The 27,523-nt window shown below is 44.5% G+C and overlaps 1 protein-coding gene across 1 annotated transcript in view; it reads left to right on the top strand.

Annotated features, from left to right (window-relative positions):
• The first annotated feature begins 5,413 nt into the window (after nt 1–5,413).
• ZSCAN2 (zinc finger and SCAN domain containing 2) overlaps nt 5,414–27,523 on the top strand; it is a 34,023-nt gene continuing 11,913 nt past the window's right edge. The window contains exons 1-2 of the mRNA XM_075558023.1: nt 5,414–5,545; nt 7,129–7,610. Of these exons, the coding sequence (XP_075414138.1) occupies nt 7,229–7,610 (382 nt within the window). The 5' untranslated portion in view covers nt 5,414–5,545; nt 7,129–7,228. The remainder of the gene's footprint in view (nt 5,546–7,128; nt 7,611–27,523) is intronic.

Below are 27,523 nucleotides of genomic sequence, written 5' to 3' on the forward strand. Positions count from 1 at the left end.
GGCTTAAGTGGAAGTGTTGTTTTTCGTACTCAGGCTTGCATTGATGTCCTGTAGGGAAGGCGCTTCCTCAGAGCAGGCAGAAGCCCAACAAAGGAGCCACCCTTTCCTACCCCCCCTCCCCGCCCCCATGGAGCACCTCTTCATCAGCCGCAGAAACTGCAGAGCTGCGCAGTCCTGGGAATATCTTAAATAACTGTTTCATTGTTTGTTTGTTTTTAGGTATTGATTGATATTTTTAAATTAACATTTTAAAACTCTTTCTTGTAACAATCCAGTTTGTGTACCTCTTTTGTTGTTGTTATTTAAGTATTAACTATCTGAAAATAATAAGCTACCTTTTGGCAAATCTTTTTATATATATACTTAAAACAGTCCTTAGGGCAGCAAACCAGCTGTCAAATATTTGAATCTTACCACAGGATACAACCCTAATGATGCACATTTTTTCGGATTTTGAACCCTGTGGCAATTTTTTGTTAAACCACATGGCATTCCCTTGTTTTGTTTGCCACAACTGCCTCTTGATCGGAGTACAGGTTCTGCAGGAGCACAATGAAGTGTCCTGAATCCCCATTCTTCTCGAGGCTAGCCTTAGTTTGTGATGATCCACAGGGTGGAACGTCTTTGCACAGCCAGTAACACACAAAGATGCTTCAGGTACTCTCTGCTTTCAGCCGAGAGCCATCGGACATTCGCAATAGTGATATCCCGGCCTGAATCTCTGGCAGCTCCGTCAGTATACTGTGGGAACGGATGCTGAATGATCTTCAGCAATATTCTACTTGCGTGTGATAACAATGATATTGTTCTTTAATCTGTGCATTCTGTTGGGTCAACTTTCTCTGGGATGGGTGTAAATATGGATCTTTTCCAGTCAGTTGGCCAAGTAGCTGTTATCCAGATTTCCTGATCTAGACCCGCGAGTGCTTCATCAGCTGATTGAAGCATTTCAGTAGGTATTCCATCAATTCCTGGGCCCTGGTTTTTGGATGATGCCTTCAGAGTGGCTTGGACTAGTTCTAGATCATATGCTACCCCTTGAAAGGGCTGGCGATCAGCTAGTTCTTCTTGGTACAGTGACTTCGTATGTTCTTTTCATCGTCTTTTAATGCTTCTTGCATCATTCAAAATTTCGCCTATGATATCTGAATATCACAAGCCAAAGTTTGAATTTTCTCTTCAGTTTATTCTGCTTGAAATGTGTTGACCATGTTCTTCCTTTTTGGATTTCTAACTGTAGGTCTTTGCGTATTTCATTATAATACTTTGTCTTCTCGAGCTGCCCTTTGAAGTGTTCTAATCAACTCTTTGACTTCATCACATTTGTCTAAGCTGCTCTATGATTAAGAGCAAGTTGAGTCAGACATCCACTTGGATAATTTCTTTCCTGTTTTAATGACCTTTTGCTTTCTTCACGTCTGATGTTCCTGATGCCATCCCACAGCACATCAGCTCTTCTGTCATCAGTGTTCTGTTCCTGAGAGGCTATTGACATTCACGTGGGATACACTCAAGCTCCTGTTTTGCCTCTTGGGGATTTATTTTCATTTTCTTTAGCTTCAACCTCCTGAGCAATTGATGGTCTGTTTCACAGTCAGCCCCTGGCCTCGTTTTAGTTGCTGATATTGAGCTTCTCCATCTTCCCTTGGATGTAGTCACTTTTATTTCTGTGTATAGACACCCTCTGTGTTGTTGAAAAAACGTATGTTAACAAAAAAAGGTATCTGTGATGAAAAAGTCATTAGTCTTGTACAATTCTGTAATGCAATCTCCAGCTTCATTATGGCCACCAAGGTCATCTTTTCCAATTACTGGTCCTTCTTTGTTTCCAACTTTTGCGTTTCATTGACAATAAGTACCCATGCATCTTGATTTGCATGTTGGATCAATTTCTGACTGAAGGCTTGGGTAAAAATTCTTCAATTTCTTCATCACTAGATTTCATGGTTGGTGCATAAATGTGAGTAATAATTTCCTTGTCGGTGTATATATATTATCCTATCACATATGGCACTTCAAGATAGATCTTTAAATGCCCTGTTTGACAATCAATGTGAATTTGACCTTCCTGGCATAAACTAGATGATTGTCTGATTCAAAGTGGCCAATACCAGTCCATTTCTCCTTACTAACGTCTAGGGTAGCGATGCTTATACATTCCATTTCTTGTTTGAAGACTTTCAATTTTCCTAGAGTCATACTTTGTACATTCGAATTTCTAATTGTTAATCAATGTTTGCAGCTCCTCTCATTTGAGGTGTGCCTTATCAGCGAATGAAGGTCCTAGAGACTTTACTACACCCACATCATTACGGCCAACTCCACTTTGCAAAGGTAGATCTGCCTCAGTCATAATTTCTGTATCCTCTGGCCTGAGGGTCTCATCGTCTTGCACTCCATCTGTAATGTTCTGTTGCGATTCATGAGGTTTTCAATATCTGATACTATCTCACTGCTATTCATAATGTTTTCAGTGGTTCCTCCCTCACAAGTGGACAGCCTATTCCTTCTTCGTAGTCTGCTTCTAGTCTGGAAGCTCTGCTGAAAGCGGTTCACTTTGGGTGATCTTGCTAATATTTGAAGTACCAGTGACATCGATTCTGGCATCATAGCAACAGGCAAGCAACCACTGTATGACAAACTGACAGACAAATGATGGACGTCTATGAGTAAAAGAGCCATATCAAATAAATCATGACACTGCACATACCAATGATTGTGAATATGCTGCAGGAGGGAGCAACTTTTGGTTCTGTTATACACGGGCTTGCCTTGTGCTGGAACCATCTCCACGACCAACTAAGAACAAGAGTTCTCTGAATCTTTTAACCAAGAATGCTCACTGGCAGCACAGAGTCCCTGTCAGACCTAGGTTTGGTTGCTGGAGAAGAGAACCACTTGAAAGAGCAACTCTCTGGATTGGACGGATTGTCTTACTGCCCTAGTCTTAGAGAACTGGATTGGGCACCAAGCTTTCCCAGGAGGATCATAACGCCATGACTTGGACTTGTTTTCTAATTCATCTGAGAGAATTGCCATCGTCCAGCATGAGCTTCTTGGTAATTCAAGGACAGAGTAGCTCTGGTGTTGGGACTCTCCTGGGATCCCTGTAGTAGAGTTGACTTGGAACAGGAAGGGAGGTAAACAGATTGCTAGAAAGTTTTAGTAGTGGTTCCCAGGTAACCAGCACATCTCTTCCCTTTTATGCAAATTGCCATTCTTGATGAAGGTGGATAAATGGAGAAACAAATATTTTGTGAATGAAAGATCATATGGAAGAATCATTATTCGCAATCATTTTTCAGAACTCCTTCTTTAAGAATGATCAATGGATGTGATATGGTCCAGAACTTTGCACCTCGCCATTGCATACAGATGTCTCAGGCTGGCCTGGAGGTGGTGCTATTTGCATGTGGTCAGTTGGGCTAATAATTTAAGATGCAAACAAGGGTGTAAGGAACCCTGGTGGTGCAGTGGTTAAATGCTCAGCTGCTGAACACAATGGTAACTGTCCAGCTGCTCCAAAGGAGAAAGATGTGGCAGTCAGCCTCCAAAGATTTACAGCCAGGGAGACACCAAGGGGCAGTTGTACTCTGTCCTAGAGAGTTCTTATGAGTTAGAACGGACTGGACAGAACACGCTACTTAGCTCCCAAGAATGGAGCTTGTGGATAACAGGATTAAAATCCTGAACATCTATCTTTGCACCCGGAGTAATTTAAAGGGCTCATTAGTGAAAAAAAATGGGTGAATTTTAAATAACTTTTGAGAGTAAAGAGGCCTTGGTAAGAATGACACAAAGCTCTGAAGTTCTAACAGAACAAGATGGACACATTAGTGGAGAGCAAATGCTTTGAAAATGATGAGGGTAAAGAATGTACAGATGGAAAAAAAAAGAATGTACAGATGTGCTTGACACAATTGATGTATGTATGGCTTGTGATAAGAGTTGTATGAGGCCCTAATAAAATGTTTTTTTAAATGAGTGTAATCATCATCAGTTTTAGTGCACCTTCCCCCTCCTGCATATTTTTTTGCTCTCCCAACCCCCTACTCTGTCTCCCACCCCTCACCCAGACCTCCCTATAAACCCTTGCATCAGCTATTATCTCTCTGCATCTACTTCTTCTGTGCTTCACAAACTGACAAACCCAACAGAAACAATAAGAAACAGAAATAAAATAGTGTTCAGGATAAATAATAATAATAAAAAGAAAAAAAGATGGGCACATTTACCTGCATAAATATGTACAATGCTTATTTGGGGGCAAACAAAACCCCACCACCATAAACTATAGCAAAAAGCAAACAAAAAATTGAGGGAAATAATCGCAACTCACGTGACAAAGGGATGATTTTTTCCCTCTGTAAGACACAGGAAACATATTAAAATGAATCCAAGAAGAAATTGGGAAACGGATATAAGCAGTTCATAGAAAATGAGACTGAGAGAGATGTGCTTTACACAATTGATATATGCATGGATTGTGATAAGAGTTGTATGAGTCCCTAATAAAATGTTTTAAAAAAAAGAAAATGAGACTGAAGTCACCGATAATATATAAACACTTTAAACCCAAAAGTAGCCTAATGAGAGAATATGGTTCCAGCAAGTTATGGTTCCATAAACATGCGCATCAGTCGGCTCACAGACCTTTGGTGTCTTTTTCTTCCTTCCTAGATTTCCGCGTGGGCTTCTAGGCAGTTTCTCGCCTGTTTGCATCGGCGTAGACGCAGCTGTTTCTCCAGCACAGCCAACCGTGGGACGGAGGAGATAGAATCTCCACTCCTCCCACATTGCTGAGCAATCCTTGATAAGAACTGAAATGAAGACATGGAGCCGCGTCGGGAGGCGGCGTGGGAGCGGGAGGGATACAAGAGTGAGAATTCCCGGCAGAAGAGGCGGGACAGGGCAAACACTACCTTCAAAACCCATGGCTGCGGCAAGGGCGCATGCAAATGTTTATTTACAAATTGGAAGGGGACACGCCTGACTAGGGCGAGGAGGAATTTCCCTTGCGGAGATTCCCCTCCTGCCCAGGGACTACTTTCAGCCATGAGGAGCCCCAAAACATTACTTATCCCAACAGGCAAGTTAACAGCTGAGAAAACTCTTTGACCCTTGCTGTCAACTTAATTTTTACTTTTTATAGAAAAATAGCCAGGCCTCAGAGAAGTGAAACGAAGTGTCTCCAGTCACATCCAGAGCCACGACTGAGGCCCTGACAGCCACCGGACGTCCACTCAAGCGTCCAGCTCCCTGGGCTGCGGACCGGTTCGCCCTCGCGGGGACTACATTTCCCACAATGCCGCCGGCACCGCCCGCCCCCGCCGCCGGCCGAGCACGCTGTCCGCCAGTAGAAAAGCAGGAGCTCCAGGGCCCGAGCTGGGCGACCAATGAGCGCGGCGGTGGGCGGGTCCTGCTCGTCCATTGTTCTGGGCGCCCCACGGGCTGGAGCCAGGGTGAATCCCGAGGGGCCGGGTCGTGCCCGCGGGCGCTTTGGGTCGCGGAGCAGCCGCCGGGACGGGATCTATCCCTTGGAGAGGTGAGCCCTGAGGAACAGGCCGGGAGCCGCGCGGGCCCACTGCAGGAGCCCGAGGCCAGGGAATAACGGGCCTGAAGCCAGCTGCTGGGGGAGGGGCGTCGGGGGCGCTGTCCGCGGACGGTGACCGCCCCGCTGTGAGCGACCGCCGGCTCCGCGCAGCCTCGGGACGCGGCTCCTCCCGGGAGTGAGCTCCACGCAGAGCCAACCCGGAGGTTCGGAAGGGACTTCTGACGACGCTCGGCACACAGGGAAACTGAGGTTCAGAAGGGGCGTGAGAAGCCCCAGGTCTGACAGAATTGCTTGCGGAATAGGAACAGTTTTCCCGGGATCCCGAATATGAGTTCTGTTATCCCCGAGCTTCTAAAATTACACGTCAGAGAGCTTCGGTTTTCCAAGCTTCGGTTTTTCCCTCGAATTCTTCCCACCCACCACCCCTTTGATTTTTGGATGCTGCCTCTAGGTGGTTTTGATGTAATGATGGATATTAAAATCATCTTCCATTGCCTTTATCATGTTTATTTTCAACCATCTGTAATTTCTTCACTTTTAACATTTTATAGAGCCCAGCTTTCTTTCTCCTCTTGGTATGTATGTTCATTTTTAAAAGGAATTGGAGTCCAACCTTGTCTGTTTTTTTCTGTTATGTGCTGATTTTGTTTTTATCTGTTTACATTATTTTTCAGTACAATTTTAAGAGGTCTTCTTAAATACCCACAGTAGAGTGCACACAGATCTTAGATGCCATGTGTATGTCTTGTGTAACCAGTGCCAAATCAGGACACAGAAACTGCCCAGCCCCTCAGAAGACTTGTTAGATTCCCTTCTGAATCAACATTCCACAAAGATAGCCATGATTATTCCAGCATAGCTTGAAAATGCATTTTACATTTAAAATACATTTCTAGTATGGCTGTGCTATAATTTCTTAATCACTCTCCTGCTGCTGAATTTCTCTGCTGTTTTTTAGCAATAGAAAACCTTGCTAATAATATACTTGCAAATAAATTTTGGTTTGCAGAGATGGTTATTTTTAAAGACAACTTTCCAAGGGGTCAAGTCAGGATCGAAAGGGTAAATAGTTTTGAAACTTCATGACTTAACATATGATAATAGTGTGATTGAGACATAGCCTTTCTTTCAACGAGGCTCAAAGTGCCTGGCCATCTGATCTATTGCTAATCTGCAGGATGTCCCTGTTAGATAGCAAGGAGGGGTGTTATTATCTGGACTTAGGTGGCCACTGGGGTTGAGTGGAAGTCGTATGTCAGGTCAAGGACGCTCACTCTGCGGCAAATCTGAGCTGACTAGGGACAGGGTAACTCAGCCCTCATTCCTGTGAGGGCTTTGCATCTCTGATACTTTTCTTTGAGCTTTTGAAAAGAAAAATTCCTGTGCTTTTGTGTTCTTTCTTCTTTTGCTCCAGAGAGATGTTTTCAGCTATAGTTGTTCTTCTTTTAAGAGGGACAGGACACTTGTGATGGTTTGCCCATGTGAGAACCACTTGGTGGTCTGCAAGTAGGCTGCTGTGTTGGGAGTTAGATCGGTTTAAGGTAGTCGGCTCACTGCTCACATTCTCTTTCTAGGTTTTCAGCAGGACTGCTTGTTGAAACTTGAGGAGGGAAGCAGTTGCAGAAGACTGAGATTCAAGGTTTGGAAGCCCAAGTGATTGCCCCAAGAGCTTCGATGATGGCTGCAGAGATTCCCAGAGTAACCATCCCCCGGAGCCCCTTGGTGGAGGTACCTCAAGGAGAAGAGGAACAGGAGGAGGAGGTCACCACCATGATCCTAGAAGATGACTCCTGGGTGCAGGAAGCTGTGCTGCAGGAGGATGGCCCTGAGTCTGACAAGGGCAGCCCCCAGGAGGCTTCTGGGGGCTCCCAGGGTGCACTCAGCCGCCTTCGAGAGCTCTGTCGACGCTGGCTGAGGTCAGAGGTGCACAGCAAGGAGCAGATGCTGACAGTGCTGCCCAGGGAAATTCAGGCTTGGCTGCAAGAACATCGGCCAGAAAGCAGTGAGGAGGCAGTGGCGCTGATGGAAGACTTGACCCAGACTCTTCAAGACAGTGGTGAGATGCACAACCTCATCAGGAGAGGGTGGGAGCAGAATTCTGAAATGGAGGCATATGGTGTTTTTAGCTGGGCTCCAGGACAGTGGTGGCAGGTTCAGCCCTGTCTCCCAGTTGTCATCCTGGTGGCAGCTCAACTCTGAGACAAGTCTGCAGGCAGTAAGCATGTGTCATCCTTTTAGTACACGCAGAGACAGCTCTACATTTTCCATACAGGAGGGACTTCAAGGACTAGCCTTCAAGCTGCATTTGCATAGCAAGTACAAACCAAACTGACTGCCATCAAGTTGATGCCGACTCATAGCAACCCTATAGGACAGGGTAGAACTGCCTCCTGTGAGTTTCCGAGACTGTAACTCTGTATGGGAGTAGAAAGCCCATCCATTCTCCCTCGGAACTGCTGGTGGTTTTGAACTGCTGACCTTTTGGTTAGTAGTCCAGTGCACAACCACTATGCTGCTAGGGCTCCCTAAAGTGAGCACACTTTTGCTTATTTTGTATATTTATTTGGGAAGATTGGGAAACTGATGGAGCTTATGGGGAGAGATGCTTCACACATCTTCACTCAGTTGTGTGAGAAACATCCAAATATTACAAGTTCCAGCAATTAGGAAGCCCAAATCATTGGAAGCCAAATCATTTTTAAATAAGGTGATTTAAAAAAAATTTTAGTGAAACTTTTATAAATGGTAGTATAAACCTGGTAGTAGAAATAACTGGGTCAATGGTAGTACAAGTAACCGAGTCCTTTCTGTGGTATAAAGTTATGCTGGGCTCTTAAAAGAATGATTTAAACTTGAGCTCTTTGCAACAGGTGATAAATGTGTCTCTTGTATCACGCGGTTCTGGGATCCAAGCCTACCATGTAACCACTCCTTATCTCCCTCTGGTCTTCAGTTGTAAACACTTGGTTCCTGAATATTGATTTCAGATCTGCTTGACATGGGCAATGGCCGCCTCTGTGCTGAGGAGGAGTGCAGGGAAAGGAGCACTGTGGAGGGGAGAGGGCTGTTAGAGGACGCTTCATAAGGAATAGAGGTTGAGGTTGCAGGATGGAGTAGAATTCAGAAAGGTGCAGGGCAAGGAAGAGGACATAGTAAGCCGAGAGTAGCTGGGCTCAGCAAAGGCTCAGAAAGGGGAACTGGTGCCGCTTTTTATTTCTTCAGGTGACAGGGAGGAGGCTGTCTGACTGGAAAGTGGCAGGAAGTGGAGTTTGGAGGAAGGGTGGAGGGAGCCTTGGACAGAATGTCATTGGCCTCAGGAGGTTCTTGACTAGGGCTCAAGGGGCACAGGAGGAAACTGAGTATACTAACAGGATGTAGGTTTGATTAGGGAGGGGCTAAAGGCAGGAGAGTAGCCAGGAAGCCGCCCAGTTATCTGGGTGTGCATTGATGAAGTTGGGCCAAGATGAGGGATAGGGGAAGAGGAGGAGATTGGTTGTGTCCGAGGAAGAATTAATGGTAATGAAACTTAGCAAGCTCTCTGTGGGCCAGACTGCGTGCTTAGCATCAAATACATACAACTCCGTCAGCTTCACCAACGGGGGAGTTAGCAGGATTATTATCACCAGAGAAATGAAGCAACTCCCTTAAAATTGTGCAACCTGCATGAGGCAGAACAGTTCCAGATTGGAACGTGTAGCTGAAGACATGGCTCATGTTCTTAAGCATGTCATCACATGTTTGATGGAGGGGACGAGGAAGAAAACAGGCGACTGAGAGGCATCTAACCCATCGCCACAAAGCCAATTTTGACTCAAAATGACCTTTTATAGGGTTTCTGAGGCTAATAACCTTTACGGGAGCAGGTAGCTTTATTTATCTCTCTCCTCCAGAGTGGGTGATGGGTTTGAAACACTGACCTTGTGGTTAGCAGTCTAACACTACTTAACAGCAAGAGGCAGCTATCTGGGCTGGAAGAGTTGCAAGACTGGGGATGGAAGGGAAGGGAACAGAAGAGAAGGGAAGGTGGCTTGAGGGTAGAGATTCTAACAACCTCGAGGACCAGAAAAGATGAGTAAAGCTCTGGAAAAGTAAAGATCTCTGTGAGCCAGGCCTGGGCCTGGCTCCTTCCACTCCCGTCTCACTCACGATCCTGGGAGACAGGGGGGTTGTCATGTTACAGCTGAGGAAATGGAAGTTCCGCAGAGTTGAGCCCTTACTCAAGGTCTCACAGCTGGTAAGCAGTGCAGTTACGATGACTGTTGGGAGACCCTAGGGTTTATTTGAAGCAAAGTACCTGATTAACAACAGTAAGGAGCTGTGGTGGCACTGCCCGGTGAACATTGGACTGCTGGCCACAGCGTCGGCAGTCGGAACCCACTTGCTACTCCACGGGAGAAAGATGAAGCTGTCTGTCCTGTAACCCCTACATAGTGTTGTGTGTCTTCAAAGCAACTCAATGGCAGTGGGTTTGGATTTGGTATTAACAAAAATAGCAAACGCTCTCATTCTATTTTAAAATGTTGGTGGTGGTGGGTTTTTGTTTTGTTTTGGCCTCTGGATGGGTAAGACAAACGTCTAATGGATTCCCTGGAGCTGTAATCAGGTTCTACATAGCAAGGTGGAGGGCTGAGAAGAAACCCATGGTTGCTATTCAGTTGGAGAGATCATCACGGCGGAGAGTCAGGTCTTAACTGAGTAACGGCAGACACCCACTGCAACTGCCCTTCCCGCCTGGCTTGCTGCAGGGGCTTTGTGCCGTCACCGATTTTTTTCTAAATTTTTTTTTGTTATTGAAAATGTCCACAGCAAAACATATACCAATTCTAATTTCTACATATACAATTTAATGAGGACTTCTTCAAGTGGTGCAACCATTCACCCCCACTCTTACTGAATTATTCTCCCACCATGAACATGAGCTCACTGCCCCCTAAGCCCCCTTTAACCTTTTGAGTTGCTGTTGTCAGTTTGATCCCATCTAGATAGTTCTTTAAAAATACAATGCTCAGGGCAGACTTTCTTAATAAATAAGCCAAACTTGTTTGGCTTCAGGATATAGTTTTGGTTTCAGGGGTTTTGTTGTTGTTGTTTGGGCATTTTAATTGTGATTTAGGTGATGCTTAATGTTAAGGACTGTCTCGGGACAATAGGTTCAGGGGTTATTTATCCTCAGTGGGCTGCATAAGTCTGGATTCCATGAGAATTTGAAATTTGGTTTTGTATTCTTTTTGACCAGGATTCTCCTGTGGATCTTTGATCAAAATATTCAGTAATGATGGTTACCGGAGATGGGGATGTCCCAGATAAGTGGGTTTGTCAGTCCTTTGACTTCTGCCTTTTGAATTATCTTTGTTAGTCTTTATGGTTGTTTAACGAATGCCCCTCAGGGCTTTAATTGCCTTGTAATAGTTCAGTCTTGGCCTACAGAAACAAGGTCAATGTACAAGTTGCATAGCAACTGAATCTCTCATGTGTGTCAGATTTTAACCAGTGTAGGACACAGACAGAGTTGCCCAGCTCAAAGCTGACAGCTGACTGTGCTGTGACACAGATTCAGCATTCAAAATAACACGATTGGCCACCACCTTTGAGCAGGGCACCACGGCCTCTTTCCTCCCAAACACCCAAACTCGCTGCCATCGACTTAATTCTGACATTGCGACTTAATGGGTCAGGATAGAACTGTTCCTGTTGCTTTTTTTTTTTTTAATTCATCTTTTTGGGGGCTCTTCCAACTCTCATCACAATCCATCCATTGTGTCAAGCACATTTGTACATTTGTTGTCGTCATCATTCTCAAATCATTTGCTTTCTGCTTGGGCCCTTGCTATCAGCTCATTTTCTCCCTCCTTCCCTGTGGGCCCCTCCCTCATGAACCCTTGATAATTTATAAATTACTATTATTTTGTCATGTCTTACACTGTCCGACATCTCCCTTTACCCACTTTTCTGTTGTCCATCCCTTAGGAGGTTTTCATATAGATCCTTGTAATCGGTTCCACCTTTCTACCCCACCTTCCCTCCACCCTCCGGTATCGTCACTCTCACCACTGGTCCTGAAGGGAGCATCTGTCTTGGGTTCCCTGTGTTTCCAGTTCCTATCTGTACCAGTGTATATCCTCTGATCTAGCCTGACTTGTAAAGTAGAATTGGGATCATGATAGTGGGTGGGGAAGAAGCATTAAAGAACTAGAGGAAAGTTGTATGTTTCATTGTTGCTACACTGCACTCTGACTGGCTCGTCTCCTCCCCGCGACCCTTCTGTAAGGGGATGTCCAATGCCTACAGGTGGGCTTTGGGTCCCCACTCTGGACTCCCCCTCATTCACAATGATATAATTTTTTGGTTCCTTGATGTCTGATACCTGATCCCTTCAGCAAACAAGTGGCCATCTAGCTCAGAAGCAACAAAGCCCACATGGAAGAAGCACTGTGTGATCCTGTTGCTTTTTTGAGACTATAACTATTGGCAGAAGTAGAACGATTATCTCTCTCTAGTGGCTGATCGTTTTGAACTGCATACCTTGTGGTTAACAGGCTAACACATAATCACTATGCCACCAGGACTCCCCAAACTGTTTCTACTCGTGTCAAAATCTAGCAAGAGGTTTGATTGCTGTGCAGTGTGTACGCCACCCGTGTTTCTGTCTGCCATGACTGAACTGTTTTGAACCAATCTAAAGCCCTAAGGACTTCCTCCTATGCACATGGGTTCCTCTTAGTTATTTGTGTCCCCTCTCAGACATTTCCCAATAAAAGTCCCCTTGATGACCTCTATTCTGTTTGTTCAGCTTGGGAGTTTTTTGACACATTTATCATCATGGGACTTTTCAAGGCCTGCTTGTTTAATGTTTGACTAGCAGGCACCCCTAGTTGCTCATATTTAAAGAATTATTCCTTTTAATGAACTGTGTACAAACTTGAGATATTTCCAAAGATTCCACAAGAAAACTACTAGAGCTAATAGAAGAATTTAGCAAAGTTTTAACAAGGTACAAGTTCAACAAACAATCAGATGGGTTTCTATACACCAACACTGAGAAATCTGAACAGGAAATTGGAGGAAACATTTCTATTTAGAAAAGCATCTATATCACTTGATTTGGGGTGCATATTATTATCTCTACAGATCTATCTAGATAAGATAGACTGGATGAATAGTCTGGAGGAGAAAACAATGGGACCAGTGGTTCCGGGGGAACACGGGAGAGGAGGAGGAGGGAGCAAGGAGGTGGTGCTGACCAACCCAGGGACAGGGGAGCAATAAGTGATCTAAAATCAGTAGCAAGGAGGATGTGAGAGGCCTGGCAGGGATTCATCAATGGCAAGGTAACTGAGAGAAATTACTGAAACCCAAATGAAGGCTGAGCATGATAGTGGGACAAGAGGAAAGTAAAAGGAAATAGAGGAAAGAACTAGGCTACAAAGGGTATTTATAAAGGTCCAAGGACTGGAATGTACATATGTAAAAGTATTTATATGAATGTAGGGAAACAGATCTATGTGCATATGTTTATAGGTTAAGTACTAAGGCAGCAGATGGACATTGGGTCTCCACTCAAGCACTTACTCAATGCAAGAACACTTTGTTCTATTAAATTGGCATTCCAGGATGCACATCTTCCCAACATGATTGCTACAGACAAAGCGGGTGCATAAGCAAATGTGGTGAAAAAAGCTAATGGTGCCCGGCTATTGAAAGATAAAACGTCTGGGGGTCTTAAAGGCTTGAAGATAAGCAAGCGGCCATCTAGCTGAGAGGCATCAAAGCCCACATGGAAGAAGCACACCAGCATGTCTGACCACAAGGTGCAGAAGGGACCAGTTATCAAACATCAAAGAACTAAAAATCATATCAATGGGTGCCCACCTCCCTGATACAATCAATGAAGACAAACATGTGCATAAGCAAATGTGGTGAAGAAAGCTGATGGTGCCCGGCTATCAAAGTATATAGCATATAGGGTCTTAAAGGTTTGAAGATAAACAAGTGGTCATTTAGCTTAGAAGCAACAAAGCCCACATGGAAGAAACACACCAGCTATGACCACGAGCTGTCGAAGGGATCAGGTATCAAGCATCAAGGAACAAAAAATCATATCATTGAAAATGTGGGTGAGTGCAGAGTAGAGACTCAAAGCCCAATGGCAGCCAACTGGACACCCCTTACTGAAGGGTTGTGGGGAGGAGATGAACCAGTCAGGGTGCAGGGTAGCAACGATGAAACATATAACTTTCCTCTAGTTCTAAAATGCTTCCTCCCCCCACTCTCATGATCCCAATTCTACCTTACAAATCTGGCTAGACCAGAGGATGTACATACTTACAGATAGCAAGTGGAAACACAGGGAATCCAGGACAGATGACTTCTTCAGGACCAGTGGTGAGAGTGGCAATGCCTGGAGGGGGAGAGAATGTGGGGTAGAAAGGGGGAACTGATTACAAGAATCTACATATAGTCTCCTCCCTGGGGGAGGGACAGCAAAGAAGAAGGTGGGGGGAGACGTCGGACAGTATTATATATGACAAAATAATAATAATTTATGAATGATGAAGGGTTCATGAGGGAGGGGGCAGTGGGGAGGGAGGGAGAAAATGAGCAGCTGATATTAAGGGCTCAAGTAGAAGGTAAATGTTTTGAGAATGATGATGGCAACAAATGTACATATGTTCTTGACACAATGGGTGGATGTATGCATTGTGATAAGAATTGCATAAGGCCCCAATAAAATGATAAAAAAAGAAAGAAGAGAGGATAAATCATAAGATTGAAAAAAAGAAGAAGAAAAACATTTCAGCATATACCACACCTACGAGTAAATCGAACCACGGACAGGAAAACCATAAAACACAGCTGAGAGAGATTAAAGAATTAAATAAGTGGAAAGATGTTCCCTGTTCCTGAATTGGAAGACTTAATATTCTTAAGATGTCAGTGCTACCAAAGGTGATCTACAGTTTCAACACAACCCTGATAAAAATTTCAACAGCCTTCTTTGTAGAAATAAATTCTTAACTTTACATGGCAAGGCAAGAGACCCCAAATAGCTAAAATAATACTGAAAGAGAAGAACAGAGTAGGAGGACTCACAGTTCCTGATTTTCAAACATACCACTTAACTACAGCAACCGAACCAGCCCAGTATTGGTTTTGATATAACAAAAGGCACACAGACCAATGGAATAGAACTGAGAATCTAGAAATAAATCTACACATCTAAGGTTAGTTGATTTTTTATAAGTATGATAAGTCTATTTGATAGGGAAAGAAGAATCTCTTTAATAAATCATGCTGGAAAAATTGAATTTCCACATACCAAAAAAAGAAAGAAAGAAACATACATCCATCATCTCTAACAGCATTCAACAAAACACGCGAGTTCCCAATGGATGGATGATCGAAATGTGCAAACTGCAGCCGTAAAATTTTTCGAGGAACAAGCAGGGTCAGTGCTGTCAGGCCTAGCTTTCCACAGTGGATTATGCAATATAATAGCACACACAGCGAAAGATAAAATGAATAGATGAGTCCTCATGAGAATTAAAAACTTTTGTTCATAAAAAGACTTTAGTTAAAAAAATGAAAAGATAAGCTACCAACTGGGAAGATATCTTTGGAAGTCATCTATTTGACAGGAATCATATATATATACACACACACACACACACACACACACACAACAGCAACTTAACAAATTGGCAAATAACCCAACCACTAAATGGACAAAAGATTCGAATAGACATTTCACCAAAGAGGATATTCAAATGACCACTGCACACATGAAAAAATTCTGTGTCAACGAGCCCTCAGACTCCAAACCACAATGGATTTTACTCCCACTAGGATGACCAAGATAAAGCAAAACACTGAAAATCACAAGTGTGGATGAGAATGTGGGGTCTTAGAACCCTATCTATTGCTGGTAGGAACCAAAACGGCACCTCTGTTTTGGAAAAGAGTGTGGTGCTTTAGAAAAACCCTAAAAACAGGGCCCGTCTATCATCCAGCACTTCCATTCCTAGGTATGCATCCCCAAAGACTTGAAAGCAGACTTGGATACCAGTGTTCATTATGGTCCTGTTCACAGTAGCCAGAAGGTACAAATAACCTACAAGTCTTTAACAGATAAATGGATAAACAACATGTGGTTTATACATCTGTGTTAGACGGGATTGACTAGAGAAAGAAACCCAGAGACACTCGTGTGTATAAGAAAGAGCTTTATATTAAAGAGCAATGGTAAATTGTGAAAACATCCCAACCCAGTCCAGATCAAGTCTCTGTGTCCGATTTTAGCCCACATTCTTTCCAAAAAACAACCGAGTAAACAGCGTGGCCATATCTGACCTCTGGCTAGCCAAAGAAAAAACTACCCCAAGGCAGAGGTCAAACAAGCATCCACTCTCCACCTGTATGATTTGTTTCTCTAGTGCCCCACTCCCAAGGCACCATAATGTGTTAGGCTGAGTTGACCAGAGAAACAAATCCAGATACACTCGTGTGTAAGAGAGAGCCTTATATCAGAGAGCAATTGTATATCATTGAGAAAACATCCCAGCCCAGTCCAGATCAAGTCCATAAGTCCAATATTAGCCCACATGTCTGATTCTAGTCCATAAATTCCTCTTCAGACTCACGCAGCATATGCATGATGCTGAATACAGGAAGATCACAGGCTGGTGGGAGCAAAGTCATGTGGATCCAATGACAGTGAAGCATCTCAGTGCTGCTGCACGTCTCCACGTGGCTTCTCCAAATCTCGGAGTGTGGCTCCTCAACAGGAAGGTGAACCAAAGAGAGAGAGAGAGGCCCACCTTCAGGGAGAAAAAGAGGAAGTTCCCAGAATCCTCATGAGAAGGCCATTCCCACAGGGAGGCATCATCAGTCTGTGACCTGATTGACAGGCTAGACACCAGCCCTAGACCTATTTATCAAGTTGATTATGTAACTACCACAATGGCAAATGGACTACTACTAATCCAGTAGGAGAAATGAAGTCTTGATACATGCTGCAGTTTGGATGGAGCTTGAAGACATTTATGTTGAGTAAACCAAGTCACGAAAGGATAAATATTATACGACCTCACTTATATAAAGAAAAGCAAATATGGAGACCGAGGTGGTTCCTACCAGAGAGGTAGAAGGAGAGGGGAAAGAACACTAGTGGTGATGGAAAAGTCATATTTATTTACTTATTTTAAAATTTTTATTGGGGGCTTGTACAACTCTTATCACAATCCATCCATCCATTGTGTCAACCACTTTTGTACATTTGTTTCTCTCATTCTCAAAACATTTGCTTTCTATGTGGGCCCTTGGTATCAGCTCCTCATTTTTCCCTTCCTCCCTACTCCTCCCTCCCCCATGAGCCTTTGATAATGTATAAATTAGTATTATTTTGTCATATTTTACACCATCTGACATCTACTTTTACCTACTTCTCCACTGTCCCCCAGGGAGGAGGTTATATATAGATCCTTGTAATCTGTTCCCCCTTTCTCCCTCACTTTCCCTCCACCCTCCGGCATCACCATTCTCACCACTGGTCCTGAGGAGTTTATCTGTCCTGGATTCCCTGTGTTTCCAGTTCCTATCTGTACCAGTGTACATCCTCTGGTCCAGCCAGATTTGTAAGGTAGAATTGGGATCATGATAGTAGAGGAGAAGGAAGCATTCAAGAACTAGAGGAAAATTGTGTTTCATGGTTGCTACCCTGCACCCTGACTGGCTCATCTCCTTTCTGTGGCCCTTCTACAAGGGGATGTCAAAATTCCCACAGATGGGCTCTGGATCCCGACTCTGCACTCCCCCTCTTTAACAATGCTATGATTTTTTTTGTTGTTGTTGTTTTTGATGCCTGATACTTGATCCCTTTGACACCTTGTGATCTCACAGGCTGGTGTTCTTCTTCCATGTGGATTTTGTTGCTTTTCAGTTAGATGGCCCCTTGTTCATCTTACAGCCTATAGGACCCCAGATTCTATATCTTTTGGTAGTCAAGCACCATCAGCTTTCTTCACACATGTGCTTATGCACCCACTTTGTCTTCAGCGATTGAGTCAGGACAGGCTGGTGTGCTTCTTCCATGTGGGTTTTGTTGTTTCTCAGCTAGAGGGCCACTTGTTTATCTTTCGGCCTTTAAGACCTCAGACGCTATATCTTTTGATAGCCGGGCACCATCAGCTTTCTTCACCACATTTGCTTGTGCTCCTGTTGTCTTCAGTTATCGTGCAGGAAGGTGAGCATCTCAGACTGCCAAATTGTTAGAACAAAGTGTTCTTGTGTTGAGGGAGTACCTTAGTAGGAGCCATCTGTTTCCTTATTACTAAATCTATAAATATATGTACATAGATCCATTTCTCCCTCATTGTATGTAAATATATTTACATCTGTAATGCCTGTTTTTAGATCTCTATAATTGCCCATTGCCTCCTAGTTCTTTCCTCTATTTCTTTTTATTTTCCTTTGTCCCGCTGTCATGTTCAGCCTTCATTTGGGTTTCAGGAATTCCTCTTGGTTACATTGTCCTTGATCCAGTCCTGCCAGGCCTCCTGCACCCTCCTTGCCACTGAATTTGGATCACGTGGTGTTCCCTTGTCCCTGGATTTGTTAACACCCACTTCCTTCCCCCCCACCTCCCCATCTCCCATGGGCCCCCAGCACTGTCATCCCATTGTTCTCTCTTCAGGCTTGTTTATCTCACCTATTCCTTCCAGGCAGACATGCAGGACAACAATATGCATCATTATAAGACTGAGTACAACGAAGCAACAATAGAAAATAAAACAATAGCAACAACAACAGTAAAACCCTGTAAACAGTTCAGGGTCTATTTGTTGTCCTTCCCAAGTGCTTTCCAGTCAAGTCTGATGGGGTGCCATGCCCTGGCCCCACATCTATCCCTGGGGACTTCGTTGCTCTGCTCCCCCCGCCGCTCTGCTGCATGCCCCCAGAAGCTGGCTTCGGTGTAGTGAGCTCAGGGTGAGCACAAACTTGCCGTGTGTCTCTAGTGTTGTCCCCCGTGGTGCTATGGGTCAGTGAGAAACGCTGTGTCCCGTGGTGGGGCCGGCCCTGTGGTCGTCTCTGAGCAGAAACATTGTCCTCGGGGCTTGGTGAGCCAGGTTGTTTCACTCTTTTTTTTCCCCTTTCCCCCTCGTTGGCTCCTGTGTGCTGCTCTGATCAGACAAGTCCCTCTTTTTGAGCTGTAGCTTCAGTGCTGTCCTTGAAAGTGAATTTTTTTGGGGGGGTTGTATTTATTAACAGTAGGGCTGCTATCAATAAATTGTACACTGAGAAAAAAGGTGAACTGACAAAAGATGTGTCAGAAATAGATTTACAGCCAGCACCAAAAAGCAAGTAGCTGCTGAGGCTGCTGATGTGCAACCAAACCCATCATGGTTTGAGAGCAGTGATTCTCAACCTTCCTAAGGCCGCGACCCTTTCATACAGTTCCTCAGGTTGTGGTGACCCCCACAACCATAACATTTTTTGTTGCTACTTGATAGCTGTAATTTTACTGCTGTTATGAATCAGGCAACCTATGTGAAAGGGTCGTTCAAGCCGCAGGTTTGGAGATTTCAGGTCCTGGTTTCATGGGACATCCCAGTTAATTGGACTAACAGCAGTTTTAGTGCTGCTGTTCTCCCTCCTGGTTCATTGAGTAGTGCCTGGCGTCCCAAGCGGCCACCCAAAGCACACTGGTCTCTTGCTCACCTTGAACAACAGGAAGAAGGAGAGTCAAGAGGAAGAGGAGGAAGGTTTGGAGTGTGTGGTTAATTGCTTCCATGAACAACTGCCATCTTTGCCTGAGACCAGAAGAACTGGATGGTAACCAGCTAGCATCACTACACATTTTGATGACACTTTGTATAGAAAATAGATTGATCAAAAGGGGGAAAATGCAGAACAGAACTCCAAATTTTCCTGGACTTTAGACTTTCTGGATCTCTAGAGGATGGGTGAACCACTGACTATTGCCCCGAGATAGAATCTTCAAGCCAGAAATATCCCCCAAAGTCTTATTAATACCAAATAATAGTATAGCTTAACTTGTAAAAGAAAAAATGTCTGCCTTGAGCATTATGCTCTTTAAGGACTATATTCGATCAAAACAACAGCAACTCAGAAGATGAGCTGTGAACCTTTGGGGGCAGTGAATGTATGTGAGTGCGAATGGTTACACGACTCAAGGGATGTCCGCCATGCTATTAAATGTACATGTAGAAACCGCCTAGTTGCTGTAGGTTTTGCTTTGTATAGTCTCAACAAAATAAATAAAATTAAAAAAATATTTTCTAGCTGTTTCTCACTCCCCATAACTCAGCCCTGTGACTTCCTGACTGGACCTTGAAACTTATTAGCTGCTTAATGTTTGATGAGCTAAATTTTTGTCTGTAGAATTCTCTAAACAACTTCTGTTTTGTTTTTACCAAAAGAAAATTCATGATTATTCCTATTAAAATCAGGCCTATATTAATAGTTCAAATGGTAAAGCGCGTTTCTATTTGTAAATGTTTTCCAAAGACATTTTAATCCCTGTACTCAACCATAAGCCAGGCTTTCATAGCAGACTCCAATTAAACCTGCTGGCAGCCATTAACTTCTCCATTGCATTTCCTCCAGTTCCACCAATGATCAGGCACTTTCCTGCTTCAAAGCTTCACAAGTTGCCAGGTGTCTCCCAACTCAAGCATGACTTTCTTGCTCTGCTGGAGCCCCTGGTCCGATGTCTTCTGTCTCATATCTGCCCTGCAGCCTGGCCCTTGCTTTGGTGCCTACTGCCACCCTGCTCCAGTCAGACCAGCCCATGCTGTTCTTAAACAAAGGCTGTGCTTTCCAGCATTCATTTCTACTTCTGATTTTTTTTCCTGTCTTGAAAGTCCATTGTCTGATAAAGCCTCCGTGGTCCTTTGTTGATACACACCCTTGGAGGTCTCTCATGAAGGTGTCTTTAATTCCTCAGCGCCCCTCTTTCGGGGAGCATCTCCTCATGTCTGTTACACGTTTCATCAAACGTGCACTCTCCTCATTTGGATTTTTACCATATTCTGTCTTGTTATCTAATTCTTTGGGTACTTCTCTTATTTTTTTATAGGAAACGGTTAAAATCCCAGAAGGCTAGAAACTTTTTCAACTCATTTTTCTTTCTTAACTCTCCTAGTAGCCAGGACAATGCCCCCCACAGAAAATGAATAAATCACTCAGTCAGCCACAAACCAAGTGTAGAGGGGCTTGTCTGCTCAATCCTTGGAGGAACAGACAATCTGTGGCCGGCTTCAGGCTAGCTGGCAGAAATGACTGACATCTGGCTTTCTTGGAGAAGGCCAGGTCAAGATTGGCTTTTGAACACAAATGTGGTCACGCCAGGGTACGAATGCATTTGGGCAAGGAGTGAGTGTAAGACTGTAGCCAACAGTCAGGAACATTCTCTGGCCAGTAAGCAAGTCCGACAGCTTCATCCAGCAAGAGGGCATTAAGGAGGAGCCCGGGGGGGGCGTGTAGGGGTTAGTGTTGGGCTGCCATCTGTCCTTGTTCGGTTGAAGCCACTCAGTCACTCCTCAGGAGAAAGGCGGGGCTTTCCACTCCTGTAGAGTTACCGTCTGTTCTGGCTGCCCTGTCCGATAGGGATGCTATGACTCGATGGCAGTGAGTCTGCTGCTTGTTGGTTTTAGCATTTGGTTTAGTCTTTGTCCTTCGAAGACTATACTCCAACAAGCCTGACAGTGTGTGTGGCTGTTGGTTGACATTGATGGTGGCCCCAGTGTGTGCAGAGTGAAACGACCCCGTAAGGTTTTCAGGGTTGTGGTCTTTTGGGATTATTGTCAGGCCTCTCTTCTGAGGTGCCTCTGGGTGGATTTGAACCACCAACCTCTCAGTCCCATAAACCCAGCAAACACTATCATAGTTATGCAGTTGATAAAGAGTTTTACAGAGAACAAAGCCAGAATACTTTTAAAAGAAACTTTCGAGTTTGGGAAGGACAGCCCAGATTTTCCAGGGTATGAGAGGTACATGTTAATCCCATTTCTGAGAGTTTATAAAAGCTCAAGATCGTACCCAGCCCGAGTGTCAACTAGATACTCTCCACCCGAGTCTACGAAACCACCCACTCGCTGCTCGGCTGGAGAGAGGTGAGGCGTTCCAATGGCACAGAGCAGCCGTCTCAGAACCCACAGGAGAGTTCCCACTGCCCTATAGGGCCGCTGGCTCAGAATGGACTCAGTGGCAGTGAGTGGTGGTTTTGGAAACGATTTTTAGAATTATTTATTTTTAGGGAAACATTATTTGTATATTATGCTTCATTGAGCATCGAGAACTGTTTTCAGTTCTGGCAGGAACTTTTAATGTGCACCCAAACTGCAGGTGTAATGCATGGGGCAGTAAGCATGTTTAGAAAGTTTCCTGTTAGCTTCCTGTTACGGATGATGACTGACCGACCGATCTGTGAGCTGGGCATCTTTATGTCCTGACAGAAAATGGCCTTTTTTTTAAAATGACCATTTCAAATGCTGCACTTGGCAAGCCTCAGGAGGCTGTTACTGTTCCTCTAGAGACCATTTATTTCACAACACGGCCTTTCTGTTTCAACAGGATTAAAAAAGATCTATTATGTTGTTGTGTGTGTGGTTAGGTTCCCATTTAGCAATTTTAACAATTGCTACACAATCGTAAGGCACCCTAGTGACACAGTGGCTAAGCAGCTGTGCCGCTAACCCAGCAGCAGCTCCGCAGGGGAAAGACGGGGCGGGCAGGGTGCTCCCACCAAGATGACACCTTCAGAAACCCTTGCCAGGCAGTTCTGTGTCCCAGAGGGTAGCTGCGACAGAACCCACTCAAAGGCAACAAGCTTGGTTTTCTTGTTCACAGAACTGTGCTTTCACGGTGGTGCAACACCAATGTGCTCTGCAAGTTGCACTTCCCCCATCAGGTTCCCGCTCCTTTGCCCTTTCTTCTCTGCTTGAGGGTTTTTGTTGACCATTGGAGCGCAAGGTTTAAAGGTAGGCAGTATTCGCTGGCTATAGTGCGTGTGTTATGAGGCATCCTGTTATTTGGGTAAAAGGGCAGTGTCGGCTCACAGGCCCTGGTCTCCAGGAGTTCGCTAGCCTCAGCTGGCCCGGTGAGGCTGGACTTTCAGAGCGTCTGTTCCACAGTTTTCTTCTAGAGGAACTACCCACCGTGGTCCTGTGAGGCCATGGTTTGTGTAGACCGTCAGTCCTGCGTGCTAGTTTCTTCTCTGAGTCTTTAGTTTTCTTCTTTTGCTTCTGCCCTGGATGATGAGGTGACACCAATGGATGCATCTTAGATGACTGCTGGCCAGCTTTTAGCCCTCAGTCGAACTTCAGCAGACTGGGATGTAGAACGTGAACTGTGCCAATTGAATTATGCCAAGTTGTCCCACGAGACCGTGGCCTACAGCTTCAAACCCAGAAAACCAGTCGTTCAAGGTCTTTGGTTAAGTCTAAGAAGTGTCAGTAACTGTGCACCATGTGTGCTTTATCAGCTAAGGAATCTTCAGAAGTTCATGGGAAATGAAATGAAGAGATAATTGAATTTCCCCATGAACTTGAAGCCCCCGTCATGGACATATATATGTGTGTGCATACATGCATGTAGCTATGTGTTGCTGTTAGGTGCCGTGAGTTCTGATGCATAATGACCTAAGTACACAGACCAAAACCCTGCCTGGCCACGCACCACCCTCACAATTCTTATGGTTGAGCCCCTTGTTGCAGCCACTGTGTCCGACTGTCTTGTCGAGGGCCTTCTCACTGTGTCCGTCCATCTTGTCGAGGGCCTTTCTCACTGTGTCCGTCCGTCTTGTCGAGGGCCTTTCTCACTGTGTCCGTCCGTCTTGTTGAGGGCCCTTCTGCTGTCCGTTGCCCCTCTACAAAGTATGATGTCCTGCTCCAGCGACTGGTTTCTCCTGACGACATGCCCGAAGTCCCTGAGACAAAGTCTTGACATCCTTGCCTCTAAGAAACATTCTGCCTATACCTCTCCCAGACAAATGTGTTTGTTCTTTTTAGCCCGGGGTCCTTTCAGTATTCCTTGCTAGCACCATTATCCACATGCATCGATTCTTCTTCAGTCCTCCTTATCAAGTGTCCTCATCTTTTTCCCATGGAAGAGTTGGTGGGTTTGTTTTTATTGGTGTTTTTCAACAGTTGACTTTGCAAGTCACAGCCCAACATGTAACCAACATGCCACCAGACCTCCTCTTTTTACAGTGAAGGAAGCCAGAGCTACCGGCTCTATTTGGGAAGGTTTTCTTTCTCTGTCACCTCTGGGTCCTTGTCACCATTCAGCATCTGTCAGCCCAGGGTTCCATGGAGATCTCCCTATGTCTTGGCCTCAGTGTTTCCTTGCGTCAAGGAAGTTGCCTACTCGGGACCTTGGATCCAAAAGACAAGCTGGACTCCTGCTCATGTTTCTTGGTGGTAGTACCGTCCCTCCTCCTCTGCTGGCTTTGCTCACCTTCTTTCTTTTTTTAAATCATTTTATTGGGAGCTCATACAACTCTTATCACAATCCATACATACATCAATTGGATAAAGCACATTTGTACATTTGTTACCCTCGTCATTCTCAAAACATTTGCTCTGCACGTAAGCCCCTGGCATCAGCTCCTCATTTTCTCACTCCCCCCTTCCCTCATGAACCCTTGATAATTTATAAATTATTATTTTGTCATGTCTTACACTGTCCAACATCTCTGTCACCTACTTTTCTGTTGTCCTGCCCCACAGGGAGGAAGTTATATGTAGATCGTTATAATTGCTTCCCCCTCTTTACCCCACTCTCCCTCTACCCTCCCAGTATTGTCACTCGCACCACTGGTCCTGAAGGGATCATCTGTCCTGGATCCCCTGTGTTTCCAGTTTCTATCTGTACCAGTGTACATCCTCTTGTCTAGCCAGAGGATGTAAGATAGAATTGGGATCATGATAGTGGGTGGAGGAAGCATTTAGGAACTAGAGTAAAGTTGTATGTTTCATCATTGCTACACTGCACCCTGACTGGCTCGTCTCCTCCCAGCAACCCTTCCATAAGGGGATGTCCAGTTGCCTACAGATGGGTGTTGGGTCTCCACTCCGTACTCCCCCTTATTCACAATGATATGATTTTTTTGTTCTGATGATGCCTGATAATCTGATCCCTTCGACACCTGGTGATCACACAGGCGGATGTGCTTCTTCCATGTGGGCTCTGTTGCTTCTCAGCTAGATGGCCACTTGTTTACCTTCAAGCCTTTAAGACCCCAGATGCTATATCTTTTGATAGCCAGGCACCATCTGCTTTCTTCACCACATTTGCTTATGCACTTGCTTTGTTTTTAGCGATCATGATGGGAAGGTGAGTGCTATAGTTTATTGTGCCAGCCTGGCCGATAAACACAAGTAGGATTAACTGAAGGGCAGAGGGATTAAATGGCTCGGTGAGTCTCACTTTGGTTGTTCTGTGCCTCCGTTTAAAGGGGTACACTACCTGTGGGACACCTAGCCTGTGGACTGTGTTGCTGTAAGTTGAGGTCCCTTTAAGCCCACACGATTGGAATGTTCATCTCTGGAGCTGGGGACTGGCAGTTGATGACAGTTGGGGACCTGCCTTGCTGTTTGCTGCCTGGGTATATATAGCCCAGCTCTCTCTACAGAAGGGGACTGGCAACTGGCAGCTCTCAAAAACTTGAAGGACTGCTAGTGTCTCACTGCTTTATAATTTAACTGTTAATTTCTTGTATTATCTATCTGTATATTATTTAATGGTTTATTTCTTGAATTATATATCTATCTTTGTAAATACATTTATATGTAATTACTAGCAATCTGGTTTGTCTCTCTAGAGAACCCTGTCCAATACATTGAGCATCATGGAATGCCAGTTTAATAGAACCAAGTATTCTTGCATTGAGGGCGTACTTGAGTGGAGGCCCAATGTCTATCTGCTACCTTAATACTAAATCTATAAATATATGCACATAAATCTATTTCCTCATCCTCATATATACTTACAAATGTACATACCTTAATTAGACCTCTATAAATGCCCTTTGCCTCCTAGCTCTTTCCTCTATTTCCTTTGACTTTCCTCCTCTCCCACTGTCATGCTCAGCCTTCATTCGGGTTACAGTAATTCCTCTTGGTTACATTACCCTTGATCACGCCCTACCAGGCCTCCTACACCCTCCTCAACACCAATTTGGATCACTTGTTGTTCCCTTCCTTTTACCTTTTATAGAGATAAAAGATATGCTAGGGAAAAGCTGCTTAGATCAGGGCTGTCACCTGAGTAAGAGTGTTGTATCCCACCTTAATCCCTTATAACTGATTGGCAGATCTCATGGTGGACGGGACAGGGGCGGTGATGATCATGCCATTACATAACTGCCAAACCACTGAGAATCACAACCCAACCAAGTGGACACCTATTCTCGATGGGTACAACTTAATCACGACAAGGGCACCGGCCAGGAGGTCTTTGTAAGAGTTACAGTAGTAGAGTTCTGTGCTAGAAACTTGAAGAAAACTGCCTTGCAGGAAGCCGATGCAGATTTTCTGGCCCTGGCCAAGTGGAGGCATGCATTGGTCCCCTTATATATCTGCATCCATCTCCTGGCGATCTGGGGAGTGGGACTAGAGGACAGTTATCTGAGCCCAAAGGTTACCAGCAGCAATATATTTTAACGTGAGTACTCAGTATATCTCTATTTGCATGCTCACTTAAGATCTTCTCAGGAGTAAGTGGAAGCTGGACCTTGCCTGACAGGCGTGTGATGTTTTATCATGCCCTTACCTTGAAATTGACATTAACTTACAGAAACTAATTAACACCAGATCAAGTATGTAACCTTAATAGTGTATTTCCTTTAATAACAAATGCCATGAAGATGTTATAGCATTGTTTCACTAAGAAATTATAGATTATAATAATATTCATCAACAAAAGAAACTATTTTTGTACACTATGGTATTCAAATTACAAAGGATTTGAGGCACTTTATGAAAAAGCATAAAGAAATATTGAAAAAATTAAATGAGGGGAAGAGAAATGAAGTGAAAGGACATAAAATGCATGTTGTAAAAACCACGCAGTGTTCCTGCTCTGAGCTTTCAGCTCTGAGCTTCTGAACAGGGGAGACAGTCAGTCACGAAACACAAATCGGTTGCTCCGAAAAGCAGGGGAGTTTATTTGTTCTGTTTGGGGTATTGCAGTCAGAGAGAAATTTCCATTTTGGGCTTTTAAAGAGGAAGTTGTGCGGTGAGAACAATGTTGTCAACAACTTCCTGGCAGCATTCATATTCCCGACGGCCATTGATTTCTAAGGACACTTATTTCTTACCTCACTGTCATCCAGGGCCATTAAACCCACACACAGTCCAGTAAGCAAAGCTCTGCCAAGAGTTAGACTAGTGTGAACCAGAGGCACGGCTCTCTGCTGCTCGGGCTGAATCCTGGAACAGGTTTTGCAGTCATTTATCTAAGGAGCCCAGGGTTCTTAGCATACTGGGTAGGTGGTTGCTTGCTAACCAGAAGGTCAGTGGTTCAAATCCATCAGTGGCTCCACAGGAGAAAGATGTGTTGATCTGCCTCTGTGGTGATTACAGCCTTGGAAACCCGATGGGGCAGTTTTCACTGTGTCCTATCACTATGTGTCAAAATCGACTTATTGGCACTGGGTTTGGGGTTTTTGGTTTTTGTTTAAAGTAGCAGCCTTGGCTGGGCAATGGCTCAGCACCAAGCTGGTAATCAAAAGGCCAGCCATTTGAGGCCAGCAGTTTTGAGAAGGAAAGATCTGGCAATTTGCTCCTTAGAGCGTACAGCCTAGGAAACCCTGTGGGCAGTTCTACTCTGTCATACGGGGTCACCATAAGTCAAAACCAACTTGGCAGCACCCAACAGTAATCTAAGGGAAGGGCTGCCCATCCCTCCAGCAATCCTCTCTAATGATGTCTTTCACCCAAGGGTTTGATA

This window comes from Tenrec ecaudatus, chromosome 9 (genome assembly GCF_050624435.1).
Source record: "Tenrec ecaudatus isolate mTenEca1 chromosome 9, mTenEca1.hap1, whole genome shotgun sequence".
Classification (NCBI taxonomy): domain Eukaryota; kingdom Metazoa; phylum Chordata; class Mammalia; order Afrosoricida; family Tenrecidae; genus Tenrec; species Tenrec ecaudatus.